This window comes from Canis aureus, chromosome 9 (genome assembly GCF_053574225.1).
Source record: "Canis aureus isolate CA01 chromosome 9, VMU_Caureus_v.1.0, whole genome shotgun sequence".
Taxonomy (NCBI): Eukaryota; Metazoa; Chordata; class Mammalia; order Carnivora; family Canidae; genus Canis; species Canis aureus.
In genome coordinates this window covers 36,251,866-36,275,373 of record NC_135619.1, presented here as the reverse complement: position 1 = coordinate 36,275,373, position 23,508 = coordinate 36,251,866, and the positions used below count along the sequence as shown (strand labels likewise).

At 37.5% G+C, this 23,508-nt stretch overlaps 1 protein-coding gene across 3 annotated transcripts in view; it reads right to left on the bottom strand.

The window, feature by feature from the left end:
* Positions 1–10,551: 10,551 nt before the first annotated feature.
* AP5M1 (adaptor related protein complex 5 subunit mu 1) overlaps positions 10,552–23,508 on the bottom strand; it is a 57,166-nt gene continuing 44,209 nt past the window's right edge. Inside the window, exon 8 of one of the 3 annotated variants that reach the window (XM_077909409.1) lies at positions 10,552–13,114. In XM_077909409.1, the coding sequence (XP_077765535.1) occupies positions 12,981–13,114 (134 nt within the window). In that variant the 3' untranslated portion in view covers positions 10,552–12,980. Of the gene's footprint in view, positions 13,115–13,968; positions 14,061–16,711; positions 16,902–23,508 lie in introns of those variants that run through there. The other 2 variants (XM_077909415.1, XM_077909410.1) reach the window with 2 other exon arrangements.

Genomic DNA, 23,508 nt, shown 5'->3' with positions numbered 1-23,508 from the left:
GATCCCAGGACTCCAGGATCACACCCTGGACTGAAGGCGGCGCTAAACCGCTGAGCCACCCGGCCTGCCCCCTCCCTTTCTTTTTCCTCTTGACTTTTCCCCTTTTTCCTCATCACATTTTATAAATATAGCAGCATATGCAATATATTTATTAATTATTTCATCAAATGTTAAACATATATTAAAGAGTTGTTAAACATTTTATCAAAAAACTTCCCCAATCCAAACCTGTGACAAATAAAAGGATGAAATTCATCAACTCATCAAGAAATCGAGTCTTTTCTGCCTCTTTCTCATTTACACACTGCTTGCAAACAAATTACTCCACTTCTCCTGTTCAAATACCGGAAAGTGAATGTAAAAATAAAACTAAAAATTACTATTTAATCAAAATCAATTATGAGAACGTAAAAGAAATCACATAGCTCCTATGATACTGTTTCTCTAATCCTTATATTACCAAAAACAATGCAACTGGTAAAATATTAACCCATATTTGTCACCCTTGGTTAATAAGAAATATGGACATTATAGAATAAAAATACATGATGACAGAAAGTTTCTTAGGAAAAAAAGAAAGTTTCCTAGGAAAAATGGTGCCTACAGATCAAAGCATAACACTTGATATACTAGCAAGGCATGGTAACTTCAAAGGGTGTTCTCTGCACAGCTGTGAATCTGCTTTAGGTATAAAGCTTGCAAGAACTTGAGCATCCTGAGAATATTCCAGATTAACTTCCCAGTTGGACAGAAAGCAATTAAGCACCCTGCAAAGGAGGATATTTTGAAACTAAAAGCCCAGAAGTTCATTTCTAAAATAGTCTTTTCTCAGGGAATCTTTTCTCAGATAAAAGTATGACTGGACATTCAATATTTTGTTCAGGAACTGAGGCTAATAAACTATGACTGTTCAAAACAAGCAAACAATGACTGCTCAAATGGAGAAGGAATGGCAGATGTAGATGGATTCTAATTTGAAAATGTAGGAACTACCAAAGATTACACCAACAATACCTGATGTTCTTTCCTTCAGGTTTTGCTGCTTAAGTGACTCACCACCTCTCCATCTCTTCCATTGCTTTTGATCAACTTGATTCAAGTCTGCTTCATTATCATCCTCCTCCTAATTGCTCACTTTCTGAGACTTCCTCACTGTGTTCAAGGGTGATACCTTTTGTAACGAATACAATGGGGTGCAGATGAAATATTGTTCAGATTTGATACTTTGATGCAAACACAATATACCTTTGTATTGAAGTAGAACAAATGTTCATCCTCCTTGTGCATTTACATCAACTTCTCTCTTCTCTTCCTTTGTTTTCAATAATGCCATTTTTTAGTTCTACAGCCCTCAGAAGTTATTGCCCATGCAATGCCCCGCATGTACCTGTAAAGATTGGCACGCTTCTTTTTCTATGTGGATCTCTCCCCTGCTAAATGTAATTTTGGTTTTACCATACATTGGGACTTTCTTCTCCCTTGCTCTCACATTATAATGTAATTTATCAGTTGTCCAACAGTAATTCATCAATGAGGTAAGTTGTCCTCATGATGGCTTATCTATGAGCATCAGTGATCTATTCTGCTGCTTGTTTAGGGCTTGCTGAGACCCTCTCCTGTGTCAAGAAGACTTTAGAATTGTGTAGCTCCATGTAAACATAAAGGAAGAAGTGAAGCAAGCCATCCTATAAGCAGAATTCCAGCCTCCTCGTCTCACCCTAGCTAAGAGGATCTGCCACCACATTTAAAATTCTCCCCTTACTCTTCAAGTAAATCCAGAGTAGATTACATGTTCTATTTTTGTGCTAATGTTTAATCCTTGCAATACCAAAGGTAGGAGAAGTATAGATGTAATCAATCAGTATCCTCTTCAGAGGGGGAGTGAGTCACGGGAGAAAGATGAGCTTTAAGGTGTTTCCAGCATTACAAATCCTTGTCTATAATGGTGGCTATGCTTAAAATGTTTTATCAGGGAAAAAATTACGTATTGGATCTGTAAATGGAGTTAATAACAGTGCTTATCTCATTGGGTTATAATAAGAATCAAATGAGATAATGCCTGCAAAGTACTTACCATAGCACCTGGGCTAGTACTCAAAAATATTAGAAACTACTAGTATTTTCTATTAATTAGCATGTTGTCCATTAAGCTACACTTTCTCACTTTTTACTATAAAAATCACATAAAGCTAGGTAATGCTGTGTTTAAACAAGAAGTGATTTTTAAAAAGCATGTATTTTTTCCCCACCCAAATCTGTTATTTAATTAGTTTACTCAACACAGGTATTTAGTGAAGAAAATACATTGTCACTTTTAGGAATCTAATTTTTTATATTACATTATTCTTAATAATGTGCTATCTTGATCTTGAGATAAATTGTTAGAACAGAAGATGAACATAATAATAATAATGTTTTGACTTTCTCCTTTTATCTCACTCCCTTAATGTGAAATCATGTAAGTACTGTCCTGTTTTTCCATTCTGATAATACAGAGGAATCTCAGAAATAAACTAAATGTCCAAGAAGGCATTTTGTAGTATCTGCCTGCCCTGACAATAGGCAGCTGTAATATTGCTCTCTTTAGAGAGAGAATGTTTTTCTTTCTGTTAAGTACTGTGGCCTAAGATTATGAGTCTAAACTTAAACAATTTTCTCTCATCCTTGAAACAACAAACATCCATGAAACAAATTTCATCTCATCTCATTTGTGTATTGTTCCTTAAAATACAAACCAGAAACAGGCAGTTTAATACACAGTGGGTGACAGTATAAATTGAGACAATATTATTTGGAGGTTGAATTAACAATTTTTATTAACCTTTTAAATGTGCATACTCTCGAATCCTGCAATTTCACTTCTAGGGATTTCTCCCAAAGAGATATTTGCACAATGCCCCAAAACTACATGTTCACTAGGATGTTCACTGTAGTGCTATTTATGATGGAATAACATTATCCCCAATTCAAAAGTTGATCAGTAAGAGGTCTGGTTAAACAAAATAGAATGCTATATAATCGTTAAAAAGACCAAATTAAATTTGCATGAAAAAATATGGAGGAATGGACACAAAACCACTAAGAGTGGTTATTCCTCTACAAGAGGTATTGTGGAGGATCTTATTTTCTCCATTATATATTTTACTCACAGTTGAATTTTCTTTTCTTTTCTTTTTTTTTTTTTTTTAAAGACTTTACTTATATGACAGAAAGAGAGCACAAGCAGAGGGAGCAGCAGAGGAAGAGGGAGACGCAGGCTCCCTAATGAGCAGGGAGCTCAATGCAGGACTCGATCTCCATACCCTGGGATCATGACCTGAGCAGAAGGCAGAGGCTTAACCAACTGAGCCACCCAGATGCCTCTCCTATTTAAAAAAATATTTAACTCTGAACTTTGAAATAATAAATTGTTTTGTTTACAAAAACACACACACGGAAACATATCATAAATACAAATAAAAACTCAAAAGACAGTGCCAGGCAAATCAGAGTGGTTGATTCAGATAAAGCAGGAATAGCATTCTGCCTCTAGACTTCAAGTCCTGTGTGCTTTTTAAAAGATAACACCACTTATATTCTTGTGTGAGCCACATATGGCACTGGTGTATGTATTTATGAAAGAAGGGACTTTAGATTTAGTAAACTGTTCTTTTAAAATTTAGCATTCTTTATGACCGTAGGACTCCTCCTTCCTCTGCCCCTACTGGCACCTCCCTAATGAGTCACTCACTCCCTGGCCCCCCAGCCCCTGGGCGCCCTTCAAAAGACTATGGTGAATAAACTTGTTTTCTTGAGGTAGATCCAACTGAAAATTAGTGCTGCCTTTAGGATTGTGCTGTAAAGGATCCTGAGAACAAATCTAGGACATAGTGGCATGGTGCAGTAGAGATGTTGGCCATGAGTGAGGGTGATACCACACATGTATCTTGCGTTCGCTAACTCAGACCACGAGTACCATGATGAATATCATCCCGAGAGCTACCACCACTTCCACAGTTTTTCCCCAGGCTTAATAACTCGGGACATTAGGAAGTTTTTGAAACTAGGGAAAACAGAGCAAACCTCCAACACATCATGTTCTGAGTAGTCATTCGAGTGACTGCCTTTTTGTTTTCTCTGAGTGGCTTTGAAAAGTATAGGAGGATTATCAATTGCCCAGAATTGTTCTACTTTCTTTGAATGGTTCATTTTTCCTTGGGCATTAAGAATTTTTATAAGCTTATTTTCTGTATTATCACAACGTCTTGGAATAATAGAATCATAGATCCACTTCATTCTTTTGCCGCTGAGCATAACTATACTCAAACCAACTCTGTTCTTATTTTATTTCCAGGAGTGTTCTATAGCTTTAAAATTTGGCATTCTTTTTAGGCTTATTTATGTCTTACATAAACCTACTAAATTACTCAGTATTATCTTACTTTAAAGTCTATTGCATCTTATTAAAGTTATATTCCAAATTCAATGTTTGCATATTTTATCTTCGCAGTGGAATAAATAAATGTTAAATGTTAATCAGTTGAAAAGTGTTAACAATGTTGCACTGAACTTAATGATAAATATTGTCCTTTTAAAGATTCTGAACATGTGAATCTTATTTGCTCAAGTCCTTAAAACGAATGGAAATGGACAGCCCGGCTAGCTCAGTGGTTTATCGCCACCTTCAGCCCAAGGTGTGATCTTGGAGACCCAGGATCAAGTCCCACGTCAGGCTTCCTGCATGGAGCCTGCTTTTCCCTGTGCCTCTCTCTCTCTCTGTTTCTGTCTCTCTCATGAATAAATAAATAAAATCTTTTTAAAAAAACAATGGAAATGTCTTTGTTAATTATGAATATATGCAAAAAAAGTCTTAAAAATAGTATTGGAGGGAAGGGACCAGGGGTTAGACAGCTGACTACTGAATCTGTGTTTTTTCTCTATTGAATATTTTTCTTAGTGTATAGCCACTGAGCTTCAAAGAGGACCACAAGTTTATAAAGAAGCATTCCATTTCTCTCTTTATGTTTTGGATATATGAGGAGGAAAGAATGGAGTATTTCCTTTGGTTTCAGCACAACAAATAATTATTTTGATAGTTTATTTCATACCACATGTATCTCCTGGGAGAGCTATACTTTCTTCAGTTTTCTTTTGTTCTTTTTTCTCTTTTTTTAAGTAATCTCTATGCCCAATACAGAGCTTGAGCTTACGACTCTGAGTCAAGAGTTGCATGTTCTACCAGCTGAGCTAGACACCCCATTACTTCAAATTTCTTAATAGGAGATTCTTACAGTTCTGTTCTTAAAAGTCTGTCTTTTTGAGAATAGCTATCCTAGTGAGTGATAAATAGTATGTCTTTGTGGTTTTGATTTTTCATTTCCCTAATTACTAATGATGTTGACCATCTTTTCATGTGTTTATCGTCCATTTGTATATCTTTTTAGAGAAATATCTATCCAAATCCTTTGCCATTCTTTACTTGGGTTATTTATCTTTTTATTGTTCTGATTTCTTTTTGTGTGTTTGTTCAGAGCCAGACATACCCACCACCAGTATCTTTTTTTTTTTTTTTTTACAATTTTATTTACTTATTTGAGAGAGAGAGAGAAAGAGTGCATAAGTAGTGAGGAGGAGTAAAGGCAGAGGGAGAAGCTGACTCCTCACTGGGCAGGAAGTCTGACGACCCTGAGATCATCCCAAGACCCTAAGATCATGACCTGAACCGAAGGCAGCCACTTAACCAACTGAGCCACCCAGCCTCTCCCCGCCCCCCGCCACCATCAATATCTAAGAATTAAGGAAAACCACTATCGGACTTCAATAGGGGAAAAAAATCCAAATCTTCTATTCTTCCATCATTGAAAATAGATATACTTACTAGATTTCCTTTTTAAACATGTGGTAAAGACCAAAATTTTACTATTTTTCTGTGGTTAAAAAATATTTGGATAGTACAATTTTATTTATAATATGTGAATTAATAATATCTACCTTATAGTGTTGTATTAGAATTAATTTAGTTCACCCCTCTATCCCTAGGGCTTAGTACAGTGCATGGTATATAATAGACACTCATATGCTGAATGAATTTGCAAAGTACCCAAAGGAATCCCACAAGCAACTTATGTATGAGTTCCCTCATCTTCTTCAGGAGACTTGAAGGAGGGAAAAATAACCATACTAACAGAGCTAGAACCCTCCGAACTATGTGGATTGTGGTACATTATGAGTTATTTGCCACCTAAACACTGTGAGATCTCTGGAGCCCAATGGTTTAAAAGATGTGAATGCTGGAACTCCACCTGTCTTCAATGAAAAATGGGAGTTTGAGTGTGTTGGAGAGTGGTTGGGTTTGGAAAGGTAAAAAGACCCTCATAGGTTACAGTGTTCCTAACTTTGTGATACTGAGTCCTTTGTCAGTGTATTTTCTGATTTGATGTCCTGCATGTCATGTAAGTTGGATCCTTAGTGAGGAGGCGCCCATCATTCCTGTGCCTTAAATGAAGAGTAGAGAAGCTAACATGCTGGTCAACTCAAGACACTGAGGTAGCTTCAACACAGGCACGTTGTTTGACTTTTGGAAGTGGTTGCAGGGCCACTGTCACAATTGACATTTCAAATGATAACTAAAATTTCAGATCACCTCTGAAAAATAACTGGTTTTATCCTCCAGATATATTAAGAGAATATTGCATAAACTAAGAAAATTCATTACTCACCTTCTGATATTATTGTCAACATGTGCAGTCCAACACAACCACAAAAAAAAAACCTGCTTACATATTTATATCAACAATATTTGCTGCCGGACCTGAGGGAAAGCAAGTTTCTTATGGCAAATTGAAAAGCTCAATCTCTGTGATTTAAAATTGTTAGGGGCAAGACAGTTTGTGATACATAATATGTGAAAAGTAGAAATGACTTGCTCATACAGTTTAAATTAATGCAACATGAATAACTGAAGCCACAAATAATTTTTTATTGAATTTCAATTTGAAGTCACAAATTAAAAAGCATTAGTTATTTCATACTTCAAATTAATTAAAAAATACTCTGATAATCAACAAACTTAATTTGCATTTTTAGAAGATCTAATTTTTTAAAAAGACTTGACATTGCTAAACACTTGAATAATCTTCAAGACAAAACTAAATTTACCTCTTAAATCTTTTAGACGCAGGGGCACCTGCGTGGCTCAATTGGTTAAGCATCCAATTCTTGGTTTCAGCTGGAGTCATGATCCCCAGGGGTCATGGGATGGAGCTCCCTGGACAACTCTGTGCTTACCATGGAATTTGCTTGAGATTCTCTCCTTCTCTCCCTGCCCCTCTGTCCCCTTCCCTCGTTCATTTGCTCTCATAAATAAAGGAATAAACAAACAAACAAACAAACAAAACACAGGGGAAATACTGTGAATCTACAAATCTTTTAGTGCCAAACCTAAACTTTAGTTAATTTCTTTTCTTGAAGATACACCAGGCAGAGCTGAAAGAGCAAGATATTCTGGTAGATTGGATGAGCTCCCCAAGGAATACATCTTCTAGCAAAGACCTGAGGCATAACATCTGCTAATTCTATGTTACTAGAAGATAGTTCTTATCTTACTGGATCTAGAGAGAGGAATTTCCTTTCAACCTCTGGGGTTTCATAGCAGTCGCTGCCTATGGTATGATCTCCCAACGTACACTTTTAGCGAGCTGTGAGTATTCATTGGGGTTTGTCTGTCTTAAATAACGTTCAGAGAAAAGGAATGGCTACTCAGATATTGATGACCTTTTTTCTCATGACCCAGAGATCAAGAGTCACTGACTTGGCTGTACCAACTGAGCCATCCAGGTGCCCCTCCACTGGTGATCTTGTTAGCTGAGATCTAAGGCAGATATAGAGCTATTGAAAAAGAATGTGCATTGTGGAGAAATAGCAGATGAAATAATGTGAAAAACCATTAGAAATAATAACACTGAAAAAATTTTTAGGAAAACAGGTGAATCATTCTTTTGGCCAGTGGTCAAATTCTTGGAAATGGAAGCTATAAGAGATAATTATGTGCCTTTGCAAGCACTCTACTACTCCGAAATAGCAGAGATTTTGTCTAATAGGCCTAGGTGCAGAGAGATGGTAGATGATAGCCATGGAATGCTGTTCCTGAAACGACTGAACACCTGGGTTCTCCGAGGGGCAGCCTGGTGGCCTGTGCATGCAGGCAGAAGCATGCCATTGCGTTAACATGACCAGTCACATCCACGGCTCTCAGGATAGCTCGTTCTAAATTGGTTTGGTGGGTTTTTTAAAAGATTTTATTTATTTATTTGACAAAGATTGAGAGAGCGAGAGAGAGCAGGCATGCCAGCACAGGCCGGGGGCGGGCAGCAGGCAGAGAAAGAAGGAGACGCAGGGAGCCTGCTTAGCAGGGAGCCCAACGAAGTGTTTGATCCCAGGACTCTGGGATCACGACCTTAGCTGGAGGCAGACGCCTAACCGACTGAGCCACCCAGGTGCCCCTGGAGTTTGCTTCTTGGTTATGCTTTTCACTTGGGAAATTCAAAACTAGATCAGCAAAGGAATCTCTGGAATTGGCACATTTCGAATGCTATGTGGAATGAATAAAGAGTCCTTAGGATTTAGGTATTTAATAAGTCAATTCATCTGCTTTATTTCTCAAGCTCTTTATTCCTTTCTAAGAGCTTGTTCTGGGTTTGAATTCATGAAGCACAGTACTGGGTTCCTCTGAAAATTGTATGCAAATGCTACCCACATAGGAATAAAGATATGGTTTCATATACATCTGATAAAAACTTACCTCTTGACAGATATTACTTTTATAATAATATCTTCCCTCTCTTATATATCTAAGAATCTAGAAAATTTTTCCAAAAGCATGTTCTTCAAAGTCATAGCATCCAGTAAGAATGATTATGCTTATTATACTTATAAGTGACAGAAATGCAATTGTTGAAACAGTTTGTTCAAATGATATAACAAATTCACAATTGAGCTATAATTTATCCTTAATTGCTAGGGTCCTATCTTAATGATTCTTGCTACCGTTTGTTCAAATAAAAGGATATTGATTTTAAGGCGATCACAACTGAGATGTAGCTTATATTTCTAATAATTTTCTCAGCAATACTGTTTCATTTCTTACCTGGAAGTAAAAGCACATGTAATTGTGTTGAAATTGTATTTTTTGGTTGTACAGTATCTACATTTTCATAAATTAAAAAAATTAAAAGATGGGAGCTTAATCAAGAGCCAAATAAAAAATTTAAGATATATTAATATCCTTCTTATACTTTTTATTTCTTGGAGAAATGGCCAGGTGAAAAAAAATCAAGTCTCAAAGAGGAAAAATATGTTATGATATTGAGCCTGAACTCTAAAGCAAAACAATACTGTGTCTCTGTCAAGTAAACCAAAGCAGTGGGATTTATTTAACTGGTTAACTTAATTTTTAAACTCTGAATTTTCAGATGACCATCTCTCCCAACAGATTCCTTTGCTTCAGCTAGAGCACTATTTGTAGCATAGATTATTTATAGTGAATAATAACCCTATATTCATTTTCCTAAGGTAAAGAGAGGATATAATAAGTTATGCTCGATAACTTCCCCAGAATTATATACAAATTACCAAAATTATCATTATAGACTTTCATTTTTATGAAACAAGTAAAAACTTTTAAAAATGACTAATTGAAATTAATACATCTTCTGAGGGAAAACTGAAATTAAGTGTATAATTAAGTATATACAAAGAAAGAATATCTTACTTAAGAATTCTAATAGAACAATTAAACTAATATTGACTTTATTTAAAAAAATTAAATTCAATTTAATAACATATAGTGTACTATTAGTTTTAGGAGTAGAATTTAGTGATTCATCAGTTGTGTAAAACACCCAATGCTCATTCCATCAAGTGCCCTCCTTAATGCCATCACCCAGTTACCCCATTCCCCAACCTCCTCTCCTCCAGCAACCCTCAGTTTGTTTCCTGTAATTAAAAGTCTCTTACAGTTTGTTTTTTCTCTGTGTATGCATCTTATTTTATTACCTTCCCTTCTCCTATGTTCATCTATTTTGTTTCTTAAATTCCATACATTTAATAACTATTTGTTACATAGACATATCCTTAATTAATTATATGATATTTGTTTTTCTCTGATTCACTTTGCTTAGCATAAGCATGTCGATCCTTTCATCCGTCAATGGATATCTGGGCTCTTTCCATATTTTGGCTATTATGGACATGGCTGCTGTAAACATTGGGGTGCATGAGCCCCTTCAAATCACTGTTTGTCTCCTTTGGATAAATGCCTAGTAGTGCAATTGCTGGGTCATAGGGTAGCTCTATTTCTAATTTTTTTGAGAAACCTCCATACTGTTTTCCAGAGTGCACCAGTTTGCATTCCCACCAATAGTGTGAGGGGGCTCCCCCTTTTCCACATCCTTGTCAACATCTGTCATTTCCTAAATTGTTAATTTTAGCCATTCTAACTGGTGTGAGTGGTATCTCATTGTGGTTTTGATTTGTATTTCCCTGATGCTGACTTTATAATAACAATGGCAACCATATGTTTAAATAGGCATTGCTTATTATTGTCAATAACCTACAGCATCACAAAAATACAGACAATTATAAATAATAGCAAGACCAGCATCTTGATGAATGCAAAACACATGGAAATAGACTTTGCACTTGTATAGTTCTTTCTGTTTATAACATTGTGTCACATTTATATTATTTTACTCTCAATTATTTTATTTTTTAAAAGATGTTATTTATTTATTTAACAGAGAGAGCACAAGCAGGGGGAGAAGTAGGCAGAGGGAGAGGGAGAAGCAGATTCTCTGTGGGGCAGGGAGCCATCCAAGGGCCCTGGGGTCATGACCTGAGCCAAAGGCAGTCGCTTAACCGACTAGGCCACCCAGGCACCCCTTATTCATAATTTTAAAAGATAAATGATTTTATACATTACGTGTATTCACATAACTAAAAGTCTCTTTTCACTGAAGAAAACTGATCAAGCATCTACATACTCTTCCACCAGTTTAAGTAAGTTGTTTTTCCAATGTTACCTTTTTTTTTTTTTTACTAGGTTCTGTTTCACTGTATTTACTTTCCCTTGTTTTATTCTCTGGAATACTGCTACCTCAGGAAAATCTTTATCTTCATGATCAGAACTCTTCTATGTTTTCTTTCCTTCTCCCATTGAATAGGACCATTGAAGTCTTCCTTGGTAACTATGGTATATTCTTCTGTGTATTATAATACCATTCTTCTTGTTTTACCACAGAATGTATTATACTACTCAGGCCATTTTCTTTATTTCCCTAATTTTTACATTCATTCAGAACATAATTATGGAGCAGAGGTAATAAAGATTTAATAAGGGATCAGGTTTAAAATTGTGGTTGCTATATAATAAATGCTGTATTTGAAGACATCAGAAATACATATTCTATGTTTTCATATTTTTTATTACAATTGCTCCTTAGTTGAAACACCTACAAATGTATGTGTTATCAGTATGTATTTAATAACTATTTGTTACATAGACATATCCTTAAGATATTATCTGCTGAACTGTCTTTAAAATGTATCACCTGGGGCAGCCCCGGTGGCCCAGTGGTGTAGTGCCGCCTTCTGCTGGGGGTGTGATCCTGGAGACCCAGGATTGAGTCCCATGTCAGGCTCCCTGCGTGGAGCTGCTTCTCTCCCTCTCCCTCTGCCTGTGTCTCTACCTCTCTCTCTCTCTCTGTCTGTCATGAATAAATAAATAAAATCTTTAAAAAAGTATCACCTGTCTACATGAAACTAGAGAGCTACCAAGATTTATTTATTTATTAGATAATTTATTTTTATGCTTCTTCATTTAATTTTTCAAACTCTGCCTGAAGTGAAGTTTATTTGTCTTTGTGATGCTTTCATTGGGACACTGGTATCAGTTACCTCCCCCAAAATTATTGGTTTTATAAAATCTGAGAACACCTGTGTTGAGTGTATTGGTTTATCACTGTACAAGTTATAATTTATAATCTCATTAGTACTGCAATACTTGCTGCTCAAGATTTGTACATATTCTATTTGTGTGTTCAATGATAAGTTGTGCTCAGAAAAATGAGTTTCTTAAAGTCATTTTGTGTGGGAATTATCCACCTGTGAGTTTCCATAAAAATTATTTATAGCAAGTGACCACCCTGTGTCTTCCAGAGCCTTCCTTTCCACTCTGCCCCTGGTGCCACTTGCATGTCTCATGATGGCTGTCATGTTAATAATGACGTATTGTGTGATTGACCAGGAAATGGAACAATCCCAGTGCCATTTTTACTTGTTTTGTCTTTTAAAATTAGACTCTGAATGAATTACTAAACATATGTGTATTACTAGCTCTACCGTGAAAAGTTGTGTTGTTGACTCTTTCACATGGTATTTTCTTAACAATTGTGAAAATAGGCTGGAGGGGTGGATTTTAAGAGATAGTAATAGTTCCAAGGGTAGTCATCACAGTATTATAAACTTCTTTAATGTCTTCATATGCTCCAGTCACAGATGATATTTGAACGTAATCCAGAGCCATTTCCATCTTGTTCAAATGAGAAAATGGGTCTCGTGGGAATTTTTTTTTTTACTGTGTCCACCTGCCATGAGGTATTTAGCAGATTAGAGCAAATGTTGGGAGGTGCCTCATGTCATCTAAGTGAATAATAACACATTTGCTTGCCTTTCCACCTTCAAGGATATTTGAAGGTCGACTTTTGAAGAGAGTGTTTTGTGAACATTAAAATAGCCACATACTTGTATAGAAATAGACAACTTGATTGAAAGGAGGATCTTCCAAGCACATAGTTACAAATAAGAAAGAAAGCACAACAAGGCAGACCAGTTCTCTGTGTCTGATCTTTCAGCGTGTGAGGGCTTCATTCACCTCTAAACATCTCACACTTGGGGAGGCCCTGTCTTAGAGGTGCCCAGGATCACACTGGAGCTGTAAACAGTGCTCAGCAATCCTGTCCTACTTTGAGCACAGGTGAAAACCCAAAGGGGGAGGTCGTGAGAGAAGTGTTTTTTCTTTCCAGAATGTTGCATTCCATAAAGGATTGAAATGTGCAGATTTCTTGATGCTGTTCCTGTACTGAAAGAGAACAACATAATAGCAGTTAAAATCGTCTTATTAGATAGCATTCATCTAGAATTTCTCATGTCCCCACTGCATGGTAGGGGTTTGCAGGAATCATGCAATTGGACTTCACTTCCTTTTCTATAAAATGGAAAGAGTAATGGGCACCTCATTCTTATGAGGAATAGGATGTTTTATATACATAAAAGAAATAAATCCTATGGGTAGACAGTTTTTAAGATCCAACAAATATCTTATTTTTGATATCTATAATATTAAATGAGAGGAAATGTTTTTCTTTTTACTTCTTGAAGAAAACAGTGATATTTTAGGAAGTTGATACACCATGACAAGTGGCAGAAGACACTGAGAACAGTGGTCCAGGAGGATTAGTATTGCAGTAAAGAGTAAATGGATAATTGGAAGAGTGATTAGTTTGGGTTGTCAACGAGTAATGTGGGAAATAGAACTAATATTAGAGGCATGTGGCTAATTCCATCTGCCTCTGGAAAAAAGGAACTGCACTGGGCTTCAGTTATTAATGAAGAAATTATTTTTAACAGTGCCTCATTTTATAGTTCATTTTTAAAAAGCTCAAGCTTAAAACTGGTGAAGCCCAAGCAATAAAATCTCCATTTGAGGGACACCTGGGTGACTCAGCGGTTGAGTGCCTGCCTTCAGCCCAGGGCCTGATCCTGGGATCGAGTCCCACATCAGGCTTCCTGCATGGAGCCTGCTTCTCCCTCTGCCTGTGTCTCTGCCTTTCTCTCTCTTTCTGTGTCTCTCATGAATAAATAAAATCTTTAAAAAAAAAAATCTCCATCTGAATAAGCATTCAAACATATATAGAAACAAAGGGCTTCAATGACCAGAGTCCTGCCTTCTCACTGTGAAGAATTTTCCGGAGGTCCAGAGGAGGAGATGTGGCCACACTTCAATTGGACGCAGGTGCAGTTTCCTTCTGCAGAGAAGGAAAAATGTCTGGACTTAGCCAGCATTGGTTTGCCGTACCCCGTGGCGACTGCCAGTCGTTTGCAGGCTTTTGTCTATGCTTTGTGTACTACTTGACTCAGCTTGAGCCAAAAGAATCAGCAGCTGAGGCTGGAGTCTACCTTTCTGCAGAGAGTGTAATGTTTGATGTTTCTGAACATTTTTGCAACACGTAACCCCTACCCCGAGCTCCTGCTGCCTTACAAGCTCTTCTCACATGAAAGTACAAGACTATAAAATGGTCCCTTCCACACACTATACTCCCATTTAGGAGGCAAGCAGACAGTGTTTTCTGACAGCTGGCTGTCCATCTGGTGTTTGATGTGTGGCAGAAAAGCACGGTGGGGTAATAAGGGAGATGGATGTTTCTCTAGGTGACAACCTGGTGTTCCAGAGAGCAGACTCCCCTGGGCTCCCTGCCCTTCTGCCCTGAGTGCTGCCTCTCCCCACAGGACCACAGGCTCTGTCTTCTTCGTGTAGTGCAGCTAAGCTCTCTCTACGTACCTACCTGGCTTTTCATTGATTCGCAATATTCTGATCACAACAAACGTTTCTGCCACTTTGTTATGCTGCTGTCAGCATGAATGCATTGGTAAAGGTTTGTGACAACTTCCAGCTTTTCCCCATTTTTATTCACGCCTGAAATTCTCCTTTATTTTTATTCATTTGTGAATGTTATCTAGTCTCTGTTCTACAAAACTAAGACCAAATATAATGTTTTTAAACTTTGATAATCTTCAGTTTGCTGTGTTTGAAGTTTATAAACAGTTTGAATATCTGCATACACATTGCTATATTATGAATATCCAGTTTAAGAATTATTTGGACAGTTAAATTCTGAAACAATTACATTTTTCAAAATTATACTTGGTATCTACAAAAAATGGTTTGGACTTTTGACAGATAAATGCTTTACAAGCAATAAAATGTGAATGAAGCATGAATTATTTAAACATCAGAATCGTCTGAATTCCCTTAGTGATAGATAAGACTATTTTGAAGACAACAAATACACACTTAGGAAAACCAATCATGTATACACTTAATTTTTTTATTTTTATTTTTTTCATATACACTTTAAAACATAGAAAATATTTAAATTTTATCCTCAGTCTTAGTGTTACCTTAAAATAAGCATTACTTGTAATTGATTAAAGAAAAGCACCTAAGGCTGTCACTTGAAGATTTTATTTATTTATTCATTAGGGACACAGATAGAGAGGCAGAGACACAGGCAGAGGGAGAAGCAGGCTCCATACAGGGAGTCCGATGCGGGTCTCAATCCCCAGTTTCCAGGATCGGGCCCTGGGCTGAAGGTGGCACTAAACCACTGAGCCACCTGTGCTGCCCTAAGGCTGCCACTTGAAAAGGAGCAACTCTTGTGAGCTATAATTATCAGAAAATGTACTCCACTAGGAAGAAGAGGAGCATCCCAAGGGCAGCCTTGCCTTCTCACTGGGTTTAGAGCCCCTCTTCAGGATTGATGAGCATTTTGCTGTAAAGATGATATCAACCTGCTTTTTCCCCCATCCAGCGTTGTTTTCTCTGCTTTGATTCCTCCTTGTATTCTTTGTCCATTGGCAGTGAGAGTGAAGCCATGGTGATTAGCTGGGGCCTGGCATCTAGTCTCAGGAATCCTTTAGTTCAGCAGATGGGAGTAAACAGCCCAGGGATGGCCAGTGTCAGCCAGGCCCACTCTGGGCCTTGCTCCCACCTCCTGTGTTGAAAAAAATCAAGTCCTCCTTAATTTTTCAAGAAGACTTGAAGAAGTCTTCTGTCTCCTTGTCCTCCTCAAGGAGACAGAAGAACAATGGATTGAATTTTCTTGTTGGTTGTGAAGCCAAATTGGCCAGATGAGGAGTGTACCAAAAATGCAAATCTTTGCTGTGAAATTTACGGTTTCAAATAAGTGATTCAAGGAGTACTTCTGAGTGTTAGTACATAGCTGTTTGTCTTATTCAAAATGGAAGAGGAAATCTCCTGTTTTAAGCAGCACAGTTTTGGGCACCTGGGTGGCTCAGTGGTTGAGCATCTGCCTTTGGTTCAGGTTGTGATCCCGGGGTCCTTGTATCAAGTTCCGCATCAGGCTCCCCGCCTTTGACTTGATTGTAAGTGACAGAAAACCCAGAATGATGGTGGTTTAGGTGTGGCTTCTTTTATTGTTCTTCCATACATGGTCTCCATTCCCAAGGTCATTCATGGTCTCAAGTGGTTATTTTACCTCTAGCTATCACATCCACATTTCACATAGCAGAATAAAGGAAACCAGAAAGAGTAGGTAAAGGGCGCACATGTCAGTTGTCTAATAAGAAAGATTCTCAGGAGTTGCCACATCACACTTCTGCTTTTATCTTATTGATCAGAACTTATCAGGCCACAATGGGCTGCAAATGAGGGTCAGAAATGTATTCTTTAATCTGCATGTCCATGTGCCTAGCTAAACTTTTTACCACTATGGACTAAGTGAAGCATATATGGTGAGCAACAAGAACCAGTCACTGCCACATTCTTGTACCTCTCAGCCACCTCTCTTAGAAGCCACCAGCAGACTTCCCCTTATGTTCTATTGGCCAGATAAGCATTGCATGCCCATGCCTAGGCCATTTTTGGCAAAGGAATGGTACCATCATAATTAGTTTGTATCAATCAAGACTCACCATCTAGATTTGGGGCTGGGATTATCCTCTCCCAACGGACATGGCTTCCAGAAAGAGAGAGGACATCTGTAAGAAGTCAGAGCTCTTAAGAGGCCTAGAGTGGATATGGTAGGCAAGGTCACCTGCACACCTTCTGTATGGAATACAACAACGTCCTGTATGGAATACAACAACTCTGATTTTAGGTGCAATTGAAATATCTATGGTGGTTCTTATTACAGTCTCATCTCTTCACAGCTCCCAAAATAAATAATGGATTTATTGTGTATTTGTATGTGGGGAAGGGTGGGAGAAGGGGAGAGGAACAAAGTCCAATCAGACCCAGCTCCCTCAGTATGTATTCTCTCTGTCTACTTAAGAGTTCATTTGAATAAAGTTCTGAATATTAAAATTGTTTGCATTCAGAAATTGGAATTAGACAAGCTTCCCAGGAAAAATATAACTGTTCCTTACTTAGGGTGAATGAGGAGGATCCCTGAAGAGTATAAGACAGAGAAAACAAATTGGCATTTAGAATTTAGGTCATATTTTTAAAAAAGATTTTATTTATTCATGAGAGACACAGAGAGAGAGAGAGAGAGAGAGGCAGAGCCATAGGCAGAGAGAGAAGCAGGCTCCATGGAGCCTGATATGGGACTCGATCCTGGGACTCCAGGATCACACCCTGGGCTGAAGGCAGACGCTCAACAGCTGAGCCACACTCAACAGCTGAGCCACACAGGCATCCCAGAATTTAGGTCATATTGGTTAGTGGCATGTACTCATCTTTTTTTGCCACACATGAACGTTTTGGGGAGGAAGGAACAGACAGGCGAAAAAAGATGAAAAAAAAAAAAAAGGATGGAAGACAATGGCCATGAATGAAAGTAGATGAGAATGAAACAATAAGAGAGCACATATGTGAGGGGGAGGGATGGGGCTATGAGCTTTTGTCACTATTTTGTTGCTATGGTAACGAGGCAAAATTGGGTTGATGCTGCTCTATTGGTTTTATTTTGAATGGAGGACCAAATATGGGCAAGCAGAATGACAAATTAAGTCTTCAGTAAACCAAAGAGACAGTCTAACTGTATTTCCTCTAAAAATTCAATATAAGAACGCCTACATTCTTTTGAAACAATAAAATCTAAAGAAGATTCTGTATACTTATACAATAATATTGAAGTTTCTTCTTAGGAATTAATAGTGAATGAAAACTTCTCAATTATAAAATAGATGTTCACCATTGAAAAAAATCTAAATATATAAAAAACCAAAGAATATTATAAAAAAGACAGTTGATCTTATCTGTTAATGTTTCCATGCATACCTCTTCAGTGTTTTTACTTATATATTTTTGCCGATTGGGATCACATTTTATTATTGCCTGTTGAATATTTAATTCCAGTTCTTCACTGTCTTAGCTTGGGCTGCTATAACAAATTACCACAGACAGGATGGCTTAAACAAATATTTACTATTTCTTACCGTGCCTGAGGTTAGAAAGTACACAATCAAAATGTCGGCAAGATACAGTGTCTGGTGAGAGCCCTTTTCTTAAGAGCTCCATCCTCATGACCTAATCCCTCCCAAAGGCCCCACCTCCAAATACCATTAGACTGTTTGTGGATTAGGGCTTCAACATTTGAATTTTGGAAAGACAAATATTCAGTGTGATTACAAATAAGCTTGTACACACTGTTACATATAAGATTTCAAAGAAGATGTTTTACATACTTTTTTTTTTTGCCCCTCCATAAAGTACCTAGAGCAACTCTTGACACATTTTAGCCATTCAATAGATAGGAATTCCTATTTCCATTAATAACCACACATAAATTTAGTGTGGTCTAATATTACATGTTGACTTCTTAATTAGGGTTCCTCTTCAACCATTATAGAAGGTACCCTGCAGGAGTCCTGTTCAAGTGGATGGCTGGAGGGTTAGCAAGCCCTCTGCCAGAGGGTCCCACAAGGTGGCCTTTACTTTCTTATGGTTCTCAAAGCTGAGATTTTGTACACATATGCAGTCAGACTTGGAGATGCCAACCCACATAACTAAACTCACAACAGAGATAGCCAAATTAATACAAAATCTCTAATTCGCAACAAGAAATATAACTGCTAGGAAGAAGGTGTATTTTCATCTGCAAAACTAGTACATTGTCTTAGAGTCAAACAGCAACTACTAAAGTGAAACTCAGAGGTCACTAACACAGAATCAGGTAAAATACTAGTGTGTATGGAGCCTTGTCATTCAGAGAAGTCACTGTCTTTCCTAAACAGTCCATACACTCTATCTCCAGTACTAGTACCATAAAATTCACTACCCTTTTCTAAACACAATTTCCAGATCACCTTGATTGGAATTGTGGGGGTTCCTAATTGTGGGGACATAAGTCACTTACTTGCAGACACTGCCCTGATTTCCTTAGATGGCTGTTCATGTTCATTTTATGTAGACGTGATTAGTTTAACTCCAGGGTGATGAAGGGTAACCTCTTCATCACCATATTCTTTCCTGGTCTTTGTTGGTTGGGCATTTTGGCAGAGAATTGAAAGGTTTCAATCCATTTATTAAAATGCTTACAGGATAAAAATCTAAAGACTATGATGTAATGTTGAAAATATCATTTGCTTGACAAATATTTACTGAATACTTACTGAGAAAAAAGAAGTGGACTGGGGAATATTTGTTGTAACATTTGTTGCTTTGCATAGCACTCTTCTATCCTTTGGGAAATAATCCTTCCTAGTAAATGGTCCTATAGAGGCTGCCAATCAAGGCAACCTACCCTGTTGGCCATAGGATTGGGCATACCATTCAAGCCAGTCAAGTCCTTCCACAAGAGTTTCCAGTATTTGGGCAAATGGGTGATAGAAGGAAAAAGATAGTCCCTTTCTAGGTAATGAACTATGAGGATACACCATCCTGGATGGTGCTCCATATGACTCCTAAATCTGTATCTCTGGCTCTAATCTCTCCTTTACCCTTTAGTATCTTTATAGACATCTCTATCTGAATGTCTCATCAACCAATGGCCTAGACAGAATTGTTCATTTCTCCCACCCCAAAGTGATCATCCTGCATTGCTGTCAGTGCACCAGCCATCCAAGTCAGAAATATGGAAGTCATCCTCAACATCTCCCTCTCTCTTACCCCCAAACACAAATAGTCACTAAAGCTTGTTAATGCTACTTTATAAATATTTGCAAATTTCTTTTTTTTTCTATTTCCACTGCTGCGGCCTTGGTACAATTCTTTATCACAAGCTCTTAACTGGTCTTCTTGCCACCAGTCTTAAAAACTTCCAATCTATTCCATTCTGTTCCTATGTTCACCCTCACCCTGGGGAGAATGAGCTTTTTCCTTCAGCACTTTAGAGTGTGCTCCTGCTCCCACTGCAGCCCCTTCTCTGGACACCCTCCCTGCTCTCCAGCCACACTGAATAGCCTGCAGTTGCCTGAACTGTGTTCTCTTCCTGTGCTAGGCTGCTCACTTTGCTTAAAATACCTTTTTTATTTCTGTCTTTCTTTTTAATGGCTAACTTCTGTTTGTGGTTTAAGGTGGGAATTGGGTGTTGCTGCCCCTTGCATCCTTTGGTGAGTTTTCATCTGTGCCTGCCTGGTTGGGATCTTCCAGACACACTCTCACAGCACCATGGTTTATGCTAGCAGAGTACTCACAGCCCTACACTGTGAAAACACATATATTTGTCTTTTTTCCCTACTAAACTTCAAATTCTTTGAGGAAAGAGATTGGGTCTTGTTCAAGTTTGTATTCCATTTCCTGGTTTGGAGTCTGACACATAGTAGACCATTAATAAACACCTATTGAAGAATAAATAAATAAATAAATAAATAAATAAATAAATGGGTGAATCCAGGGAAGATGTCCCATTAACTTTAGTACTTTGGCTTTGTGAACCCACTCTCTTCTTGGACGATGATGGTTCACTGAAGCACTGCTAGATGAAGTCTTGTCTGAATACTATATTCTCATGAAAATGTATTTTGCTATCAAAGCTGGAAAATAGAGGTCGTCTTTTTTCCAGATAAAGAAACTAAGGCACAGACAGGTTATATGACACTCAAGGGCACACAGCAGAGCCAAGCTGGGTTAGGATCCTGGCCTCCTCTGTCCTGTCTGTATTTTTTCCCCACTACTAAGCTCTTTCCCTCAGGCATCTGTAATTTCAAATACTTCTGATCTTGTTTCTTTGAAGAATGTGTTGAATGCTTTTAGCCTTAGGAAATAAACACTCCCAACCTGCAGACAACTCCCAACAGATATTTAACTCCTTTCTGAAATGATTTTACTCCATATTTTAGGCAGGAGGGTTAAACAGAACACCTTCTAATTCAGCTGACCCTGGCCTCCTCCATTCACTTCAAAAATTCTGCAGAGGGAAAGTCACCTTCTCCTCTCATCTGGCTGGGAACACGAACATGGTCTCTGAGCTAGGATCCATTTGGTTGGATAATGCACCTCCCGGGTAGGTTTTTATAAAAATCATTCAAAGTTTAGTCACGACACTAAAGCATTTGGTGCTGGAGGTGGTGAGGTAGGTGTTCAGAAAATAAAATGGAAAGCTGAGAGCTGTTTCCATGATCATTTTTCATAACAGTTTAGGCTTCTTTTCAAGCCAAACCTGGTTTTAGTGCCTACTTCTATTTCCTTTTCTCCCCTAGTCATTCTATGTATCTGGCCATTTCTGTTTAAATGATCTCTCCTGATTTGTCTTCAGTTTATTTCTCTGATTACTGTACTTACTGCTTATGGCATTTAAATATGTTTAGCAAGTCAGCTTGACTGAGGTGTCTTTTAGTTATACAACATAATCCCCAGTTTAAATATTTGATTTATTAGAATTGTTAAATTCAAAAGACTGTTGGGAATTTTAAAAAGAGGATGTCTTATAGATGGCTAGTCTATCAAATGATTGTTTTTATTATTTCTCAGGAGTTCTCATATTTCTTGTGATCATTACAGATGTTTACTCATCCAAAGAATAACATTAGAAAAAAAGCCATAAACCCAAACTTAGGGGAAAGCTGATGGTGAAGGCTTGCCATCCTAGTGAGGCTTCTCTAGGGTTCACTTTGAGCCAGATTGCCCACAGTGTGTATATATATGCTGTGTGTGTGTACATATGTACTCATATACAGATTTATTAAATATATCCACCATGCATGCTTGTTGGAATATTAGGTCAAAGCACCCTAAGAAACACTCTCTACTAAGGACTCTCTACTAAGGAATAATTTTGAGCACTGTGGGTAAATTCCAAGACAGATTAATTAAAATCATTGCATGAACAGCTATTTCTTTTTCATATCAAGCATTTATCACAGAGTTTGACCTTTCTTTAAAAAAAAAAAGGCACTCTAAATGTTTACTAATAAAACCTTCAGAATCAAAGTCTTGCTAACTAGTAGTTGAGAAATAAAAATTCTAGGTGCTATGCCTAAGGTTCGTGATTACACAATAGAGAAGAAACAATTCTGGACTGATGATGCCCCTGAATTCCATGGCAGCCCCACCTGCTAGGTGGAGGTCTGAGCATCCTCACAGATTCCTTTCCCTGGGCCGGTCCTTCCCAGCAGCCTCCAAGAATAACTGTCCAGGCAGCCTCAGGCTTCCAGTAGGGGGTGCCGTTGTCTAATATAAGGCCTATTGTTCTCACTACAATTTGGTTATCTTTCAGATCATTTCTAACCTTTGCCCTTTCCCAGGATTAAATCTGTTTAAATTAATATGGGTTATTTGCTCTTGAGTTTAATGTGAATTTAATCTTATGTTACTGTCTAATACGTTACAGTGCTATTTTGGTGGCTGCTGCTGTACTGATTAGCATTAATTTCCCCAGAATATGTTCTGAATATCAGTGAGCCTGTTCAGTAGAATCAATGATAATTTTGTTTTAAAAACAGTGAAATATTTGAGCACTTTATAAAAATGCATGGAAGTGAATTTTGAAGTGATCAGTTTGGGAATCAAATGAAGACTTTTGAGAGGAAATGAAATACTGGCCTTACTATACAAGTTCTGCCTTTAGAATTTTATTTTTCTGCTGGTGAGATGCATTATATTTGCATTTTTGAGCCTGAGTAATTTTAATTCCATTTTTATTGTACAAACCCAAGAGGAACATTTACTTTGTTTTCATTGATTAGTTATACAATTATTCTTTTCAGATACTACAAGAACCATGAACCATAATATTATATTCCTTGCTAATACATTTGGCAAAAGTATTTACATGAAAACACAATACATAAATGTAATGACTTTCTCAAATGAGTACATTGTTGCCAATCACCTTTATTCTAATACAAGTAAAATTCATTAAATTTTTCTCAATTAGCAAAGCGACTTTTCCAAATGAACTACTGAAGGAAAAACATTGCCTGTTTTATCCTAACCCAGCTGACTGGCCTTTTATTACTAGATGCATATTTAAGGAGGAGGGAAAAAAAAGGAAGGTTTTAATTTTAATACACTGGATGCAATGCTGACTTCTAGGAGATTAGGTATGCTTCTGATACACTTAGTTTCTTTTTGGTTAGTTTCAAAGTAGAAGTTAGAGTCAAAGGCAAAAGCCTTTCAAGCAAAGATTCTACCTTCAAGACTCTCATGTTGAAAGACAGAACTTGAAGGCCCAAATGAACAAATCCTCTGAATTGCAAAACTTAATTTAAACAAAAGAATATTGTATTTGTCCCCTTTCACTAAAATGCTTAAATCTCTCCATAAGTCTAATAACCAGATTAAGTCATTTG